An 8,730-nucleotide genomic window follows, 5' to 3' on the forward strand; every position below is an offset into this window, starting at 1 on the left:
CCCCCTATAACACTGTTGATTATTCCGTTTTATATGAATTCCATGTTGTACGAGTCACTTAGATTTTACAAATACGTGTGCCGGGCTGTGAACGGCTCATGTATTTGTAAAATCTAAGTGACTCGTACAACATGGAATTCATATAAAACGAAATAATCAACGGTGTTATAGGGGGGTCGACTTGTATAGTAAAACTTGTCTAAAACCATATATTATATAAAACATAAGAAATTACGGAAAAATTTACAATTAATTAGCTATATAAACGGCTCTTTAGAATATATCAATAATTAATGAAACCATGCTTAAACATATTTAATAACAGTCAATTAAAATAATATATAAAATATTCACTTAAATAAATTATGATCTATCAGAACTTTTATAAGAATGTTTTATGAAAGGATATTCATTATTAATTGCTGTTAATGAGGATATAAGGAATAAAATAAAGAGTAAAACACAATTAAAAAATAATTACAATTAAATATTTATAACGTTATTACCTTTATAATATTCAAAATAATTATTTTTTTTTTGTGATTTTAATGGCTTAATGCCATTTCTTCTGTTATTTTAATAGTTAATGAATTTATAACGTTATTAAAAATTATATATAAATATTTTAAATAAATAAATAACGTTTTATAAATTAACTATAAAAATATTTAACGTATTTTTTCATGTACTTTTACAGTAAATAAAAAAAGTATAAAGATTATTCAGAGCACTTCCAATGACCTTATTGTGTCACCTATACAGTTAGTTGTTTTTGTTCGCCAACTGAACCGAAATAAAATATAGAAAATAAAATAAAAAAATATATAGTAAAAGGAGAGGAAGATATAAAAAAAACCTTAATGCTTCCTGCCTAACAATATGAATCTCGTTAGTGTGGTAGTTTTACACCCTCAATCATACGATAGCATTAACGTGATTAGTCTGCTCGTCCTGTAATAGTTTATGATTGATGTTAATCGCTACACATTCCTAGTTAGCCCATTAGGTAATAGGATATTAAGGATGTCAAATGGCTTATTAAACATACAGATGTTCAGAATCGAAAGGTTTCGATCTTTAACTCCCATTCCTGTCCATTCATCTCATCATGGATCGAAACTTTTGATCTTTGAATTGTTATCGTGAAGATTCTAATCTTTTCTTTGTAGTTTTTATTTATTTAAAAGTCACTTGAAGTAGGTCCACATACGTATATACATTAAAATATATGCATATGTAATATGTTGGGCCATCCGATATCTTTTCATAATGTTCTTATTTTATAAATATCTACTTTAATTGTATAAAGGGTGGTCCAAAAATATAAGCAGTTTTAAAGTAATTAAAATAACAAAATATTATTATTTTTTCTAATAAAACAGATGTAACCTTGCAGGTGGATTGAAGCTTTGGAAAATTAAATCCAGATGTCATTTTACATATAATTATATGTATTTGTAATACTAACATAGGTTTTATGTTTAAAAATGAATATGTGAAAAACATAATTTATTTATTTGAAAATTATTATATTAAGTTTAAAAACTTTTCATTAAAGGTAATTGAATATTGCCTGAAGTTCCACATTTTTTTTTATAGCTAAATTTGTCATTTTACATTTGATTTTTTGATGTAATCTTATTAGTAAACAATAATATAACTAGAAAATGTTCATATTAATACTGTACTATAAAATGCTGTAAAATATAATATGAAGTTTATTAAGAATATATTTTATTATTATTATTGTTAAACAACCTCATTAGTTTTGGATGATGTGTCTGGTAGAGTACACGAACAAAAACGTTTCTTTCCTCGCCCTCCATTCAACAAATTTTTTTAAAGTCCATTCTTCCGTATTAGAATAAGCCCCGTATCAACTTCCTGCACGGTTTTCATAGCAAATTACACCCCTACAGACGTTAAACAATACCCTATTTTGTAATAAGCATCATCGTATCATCTCGATATATCCGGATATGTATATCATTAAATACCTATATTTAATTTGTATTATGTATTTTTATATTGTGACGTTTTAAATATAATTATTTCGGCTCTTTTGATGAGGGGTTTAATAATAATTAATTCAGTACCACATTTGACATAGTTTTTAAATATAATAGTAGGTCCTATTACTTGGAAGTGTCATCTTACTTGTAGTGCATGAATGATATAAGGATTAATAACTAAAATTAAATTGGACTTAAATGTGTTAGGCTACTCCGTATAATTTAGAAAGTTAAACAACGTTAATTTATATATATATATGAGGTGATTCAAAAGTCTGCATACATAGGCAAAAGGTTCACGATATTTTGCAATCATTTAAAGTCAAATAACACATTACAAGTCATGTTATGTGACTTACAAGGTGAAGGCCTATGTGGGTGTCATTTAATTGAATACATATTTAAATGCTTTTCTCCCACACATGGAGAACATATGTTAACACGTGCACACACATACCACAGGTACACCCTTCCGATAATCTATATTTTGTATAAAGACTTTTGTATCACCCAGTATATATATATGTATATGCAATTATAATATTTACTAAGAAAAAAACTTATATTTTTAATATATATATCAGAAACATTTTTATAAGTTTAAAGGATATATTATACGCCTGAAAAGATATAGAAATTATTATATCTTCTGGTGCATAGAATATATCTTTCAAATTTATTAAAAAAAAATTATACTAAAAATGCATAAATTTACTATATAAGTTATGTATTGAGTCTTATAGAACATACAATAATTTTATAGAAACCATTAATATTAAGACAGAATAATAATATTAAGAAAGATTCCTTACGGAAGATTTAATTTATGCAATGCACTCATAGAGACACGCGAAAACAAATAAATAAAATGAACAACTTTTACCATAATTAACCTAAAACCTAGAAATTTTCTTAAATTAAACTCCACCCGTGTTGACACTTAAACAGAATTTCTAAAGTTCCACCTTAAACCACCGAAAGAACATTAAAAAAAAATCGATTTTCACTATCAAAAACACACGTAGAGTGCTCTAGAATTAGGAAACACTTCTAAAAACTACAACTGTTTAAGGGTACTAAAAATGAATTAAAAGAAAAGTTATATACAAATTAACTGTAGTGAAAATAGAAAAAAATAGGTGTGGATAAGTTCCTGCTTGACCTCTAGGTGAAAGCATCACGCAGAAAAGCGGAATAAAGACATGTCACGTTCATGGGAGTCACGTCGTCACGCTCTGAAGACTAGAGCTGGTCACACATAACCGAATATACACACCTACTCAGTTCATGACACTAAAACGTGACGAGATAGGAATGACAAATAAGATGGTGTACGGAAGTACGATATCACGATAGATCCGTTCTTCCGTGTGGATTCTTTCACTCGATCATCTTGACGAAATCGTGAATATTTAATAAATTACCATAATTTCTACATAAATTTTATCGATAAAAAATCATTGAATGAAATTAAATTTTTGTAAAATTAAATATAAAACTTTTAAATTCTCGTTTAATATTTCGTAAAGATAAACTACTTTTTCGTTTCATTCATAAACCTGAAATAAGTATTTTAAAATTGCTTCGGTGGCATTTATTGCTTTTTATTGTTAGAAAATATTCGATTTTCTTTTAAAAATAAAAATTTATATCGATTTTATTATTTTAGAACAGGTTTTGAAGAATTTTTACTTGATATTTACTCCATGTTAAGAAGGGGGGAACCAATTCGAGTAATGCTTCTTTGGACTATAATAATGAATTATTTATCCAAAAAAAAAATTAGTTTTCGAACGGAAATTAATTGTTATACAGTATCTTTAATCTATAATAAAACAACCTTTTTGGGAAGGGGAACTCCCAATGAACGTCTATCTTATCAGATTTTAATTGTTTAATTTTAAATATAGAACGTAAGAATATATATATATGTATAAAAAAGTATATCCTTGTGCCTTATAATATATCGAAATGTTTAATTTGAGCGAAAGGGAAGTACTGCTATTGTATGACAAGGTCTCAACACTTCACTGATGGTGTAGGAAAAAACTGCATGACGTTTTTTTTTCATCATTATGTCCGGCAACATTTGTTAAATGTACCTATAATATCAATGTGAATTTGAAAGAGCTTTAAATCTGTATATACACCACTTTAAAAATATGTATTATACTGTATGTTAAATACACAAAAGTTGATTTATATTTATACCAAGGATACATTAAATAGACTTATTCAAACACAATGCAGTTTTTAATGCTTAAATACACAATAACTTTACTATAATACCCTATAAAAGTAGGGACTTTTATGTTTAACAAATCTAATTATAAAGGGTGGTCCAGAAGTTAGTTTACCGTGTGTTTTTTTTGGTTACTCCAAATACACTTATTAATATGAATCGTAAACTACGTTTGAACGTAACTGACTACAAAAGACAGAAATTTAAATGGTTAACTGACTTTTAAGCATTATAATATTTTATATAAAATAATTTATATAATAAAGTATTCTATACATTTTTATTTATAAAATTGTTAAAATTTTTCGAGTTATTTATAGACTGAGAGTCGTTTCTTTTATTTTTAATTTAAGGGTAATACCTGCCAATTTTTTTATTTTTTAAATTTTACAAAACATAGTATCTAATAATGTGAATATGTAATAATAATGTGAGCCATTCACTTCGAAATTGTATTTGTCTGTGCAATTATTTTCCAAATTTCCTTAATAATCTTTAGTCATATCTTACCTCTTTCATACCTCCTCAGCACAAAAGGATGTTGTGGGTTCAATCATCCTCAGAAATCCCCCCTCTTCGTCTTAGGATAAGTTTCGTTGGTATTCTTGTTTTTTAACAAAATAATTGTTTCCTATTTTCATCACATCTATTCTCAATCAACCAAGTATGAAAGCTATTCTAATATTTTTAGATTTAATACTTTTTATACTGTCGATGAAGAAATTTGTATACGGTTAACTGAATAGATATTTACTGATAAAAATAAGTTTAACAATTAACTTACATTAAATTATATATAACTTTATATTGTTTTAAGATGTATTGAAATTCTTTACTCTTGTGCAATGTCTAGATATTAAAACAATTATTCTTATTTACTGTACCAGAAAGATCTGGAACGACCTTTCTTGCTTACATTTCTGGTTCTATGAGATATAGAAATTTGAAACTTTGAGAGTAATGACAAAGTCTAAAAGTTGTCTTTATGTTATTTTCTTATTTAATTTTTGACATTTAAAAGCAAAATGCTTCTAACTTTAAAATTTCAAAAGACAACCTTGTGTAACTATTGACAGGTTTACCCTATTTCAAATTTGAATTCAGCATTAAAGATAGTTTAAAACGACGTGTCATAAGACATGTGTTATCATTTTAAATTTTAAAGTTACAATTGTCTTTACAGTTAAAGTTCAAAGGTCAAATCATTGACATATCACGAAAGACTGTAGTTTTTAGATCTATGGCTATTCCCAGTTTCAAATTTCTACAACTATCCTTTCCAGGACCAGAGATATATAAGCTTGAAATAACATTCTTGANTAGTGATTTTTATAGACAAAAATATTTGTTATGTATAAAAAAAGAACAAGGTCAGAAAAATGTCTTACCTGTTTCAATCCCGGAATTATCATGGCCAGGAGATAAACATCGACCTCTTTTCATCAGATACAAACGTAAGGAGCAATAGGCAACAATATGAGCTAATGGAAGCACCAAAAATATATATTGAGATGTGTAATAACTGATAACAGGTGAGCTCAGAGCTTGCATACATATCATAAAACCCACTCGATAACCTCTAGTAGCATTTACTGTATTAGGTACCACTAATAAATCGTCGAGGAATCGATAATTGCTTCCACGTTCAGGTTCATCTCTAACTAAATTAATAACATCGAAAACAAGTTGAGGACCTAACCAAGCTACGCACAAGATTAAACTAGAAGCAAAAGCACTAGTAACGGATTTACTGCGAATTCGAACGAAAAACTTATAAGTTATCCTTATAGCTAAAAGAGCGAGAAGAACGGATGATGTTTCCATGGTAACGAATTGCTGTAAGACGCAGTGACTTCTAGCAGTTAACAGTAGCCATTGTCCGTTCGCTAGTCCGTAAGTCAGGTAAGGTGTCCAACTACTTAAATATAGCAAACAACTTAAAAGAACAGCACCGGTGGTTAGAGAATGTTAATATGATTTTTTAAAATTTAAATTATTATTAAATTTTCAAGGTTTAGTAACAAGGTCGAAGTCGATTTAATGCTATTGTAACTTTATATTTATTACACATTGATTTAAATCGTGATTTTTTGTATATTTTAAATATTAAATTAATTTAAGGATAAGCTATTTTATTAAATTTAATTACATCCTTTGTATTATCAGGGTGGTCCAAAAGTCTGTTTACTGTTATTTTAACGTATTCTAGTTATACTTATGGATATGAATCGTAATTATTTCGTTATGATTCATATTAACAAAGTTTTACAATTATTTTGTAAATCAGTATAAGTGTCCGTATGCGTACAAAAGATTAAAATATAATATTTTATTGCATTAAATAATAAAAGCAGATTAGATTTTAATTAATTATTGTTTAAAAATAATTCAAGGTATTTATAATTTTACGAGATAACAATTTTTCTCTATTAAATTTAGTGAAAATATTCAATCTTATACATTTAGAAAATGAAATTTTACCTTTATTATAATTAGTTTTAGCTAAATTTAGAAAAATATTATAGTCTAAACGACAACTTTTCGCAAAATCTAATAAATTCTAAGTTATTATATTTTATATTTTAATTCTTAATTAAAGATATTTTACGTAGAAGAGACAATTTATAAATGACATTTGTAGTGATTTTTATAGACAAAAATATTTGTTATGTATAAAAAAAGAACAAGGTCAGAAAAATGTCTTACCTGTTTCAATCCCGGAATTATCATGGCCAGGAGATAAACATCGACCTCTTTTCATCAGATACAAACGTAAGGAGCAATAGGCAACAATATGAGCTAATGGAAGCACCAAAAATATATATTGAGATGTGTAATAACTGATAACAGGTGAGCTCAGAGCTTGCATACATATCATAAAACCCACTCGATAACCTCTAGTAGCATTTACTGTATTAGGTACCACTAATAAATCGTCGAGGAATCGATAATTGCTTCCACGTTCAGGTTCATCTCTAACTAAATTAATAACATCGAAAACAAGTTGAGGACCTAACCAAGCTACGCACAAGATTAAACTAGAAGCAAAAGCACTAGTAACGGATTTACTGCGAATTCGAACGAAAAACTTATAAGTTATCCTTATAGCTAAAAGAGCGAGAAGAACGGATGATGTTTCCATGGTAACGAATTGCTGTAAGACGCAGTGACTTCTAGCAGTTAACAGTAGCCATTGTCCGTTCGCTAGTCCGTAAGTCAGGTAAGGTGTCCAACTACTTAAATATAGCAAACAACTTAAAAGAACAGCACCGGTGGTTAGAGAATGAACACACGTCTTGGATTGCCACGCGAGTATTAGTAGCGCACGTATGTTGAGGATGTAAACACCGGCTACTAAAGCCACTCTTAGTAAACTGGAGATCAAGATCAAAACTTCCATCTTCGATTCCCATTAGTGTCAGACTGGTTATGCAGCAAGCGTTCAAGTGCAACACTACTGGTGTATGACTATCGACTGCGTGCACAGGTGCCTCCCTCTGTCGCTCGACATAGATCATCCTAGAAGTTACAGATGAGGAAGAAGTCATCGGAAACCAGTCTTTAAGAGGTCAGAGGGTGAGGTTGTGTCACCGACCGACCTACTTTACAAATAGTAATCTAGATGTACTTCCCCTATTTCAAGACGATTTTTTTTTTATAATTCTCATTCATTTGTGGTTCTACCTGTTGTTTATCGGACGAGTAAGTATACTTCACTAGGTTATTTGAGTTTTGCGTGGGTTTAAAGGTCGTCACACATTTAAATTTTCACGCAGATATTCTCTAAACAATAAGGTTTATAACGATATAATTAAAATTTTAAAAAAAGTTATTATTGTTTAGATGTGAATTTGGGTCAAAAAATGTTTTTTACTTCCATTGTTTGTATTAATTTTGTAAATTATTTTCCGAAGAATCTGCGGGAAACTAACAAGAAAAAGTGAATGGACTGTTGAAGAGATGCGGCCTGATTAATATTCTGTATATAATTATTATATACAAGATTCGTGACTAAAAATAGAAGCATTTCTCAAGCTTCAATGACTCAAATGCACTTTTAATTAATTACACTTTTGTTTTATATATATATAAAGATTATAAATTTCGTTTAATTAATCAACTTAGCATAACCAGATACTGTAAATACAATTTTAAAATAGTTTATTTTCTTACTTTACATTAAAAAAGTAAAAAGTATTATATTTTAAGCTTGAAATTAAAAATTTTTATAAAACATTTTTATTGATTTAAATATATGTATACATAAAATGCAATTAAACGTTCAATAAATCCATATTATCAGGGATGGATTTACACATAAGCTAAACAAAGGCCTCACGTTTATAAATTTATTATCATTTGTTTAAGGAGGAAGCACCTTTTAAGCTTATATGTTACCGCTAAGAGCTACAACCAGTTCAAGTCTTGTCCTGAATAAAAAAATATACACATTTATTTATAAATATCATCAAATAC

The 8,730-nt window shown here is 28.2% G+C and overlaps 1 protein-coding gene across 1 annotated transcript in view; it reads right to left on the reverse strand.

Annotated features, from left to right (window-relative positions):
- The window catches only part of LOC111624402, a 10,631-nt gene extending 2,923 nt beyond the window's left edge, over positions 1–7,708 (reverse strand). The window contains exons 1-2 of the mRNA XM_023367232.1: positions 7,540–7,708; positions 5,643–6,221 (exon numbers count right to left, since the gene is read on the reverse strand). Of these exons, the coding sequence (XP_023223000.1) occupies positions 5,643–6,221; positions 7,540–7,654 (694 nt within the window). The 5' untranslated portion in view covers positions 7,655–7,708. The remainder of the gene's footprint in view (positions 1–5,642; positions 6,222–7,539) is intronic.
- Positions 7,709–8,730: the final 1,022 nt, after the last annotated feature.

The sequence above is a fragment of the Centruroides sculpturatus genome, unplaced genomic scaffold (genome assembly GCF_000671375.1).
Source record: "Centruroides sculpturatus isolate CEXI.00-Female unplaced genomic scaffold, Cexi_2.0 scaffold405, whole genome shotgun sequence".
NCBI lineage: Eukaryota > Metazoa > Arthropoda > Arachnida > Scorpiones > Buthidae > Centruroides > Centruroides sculpturatus.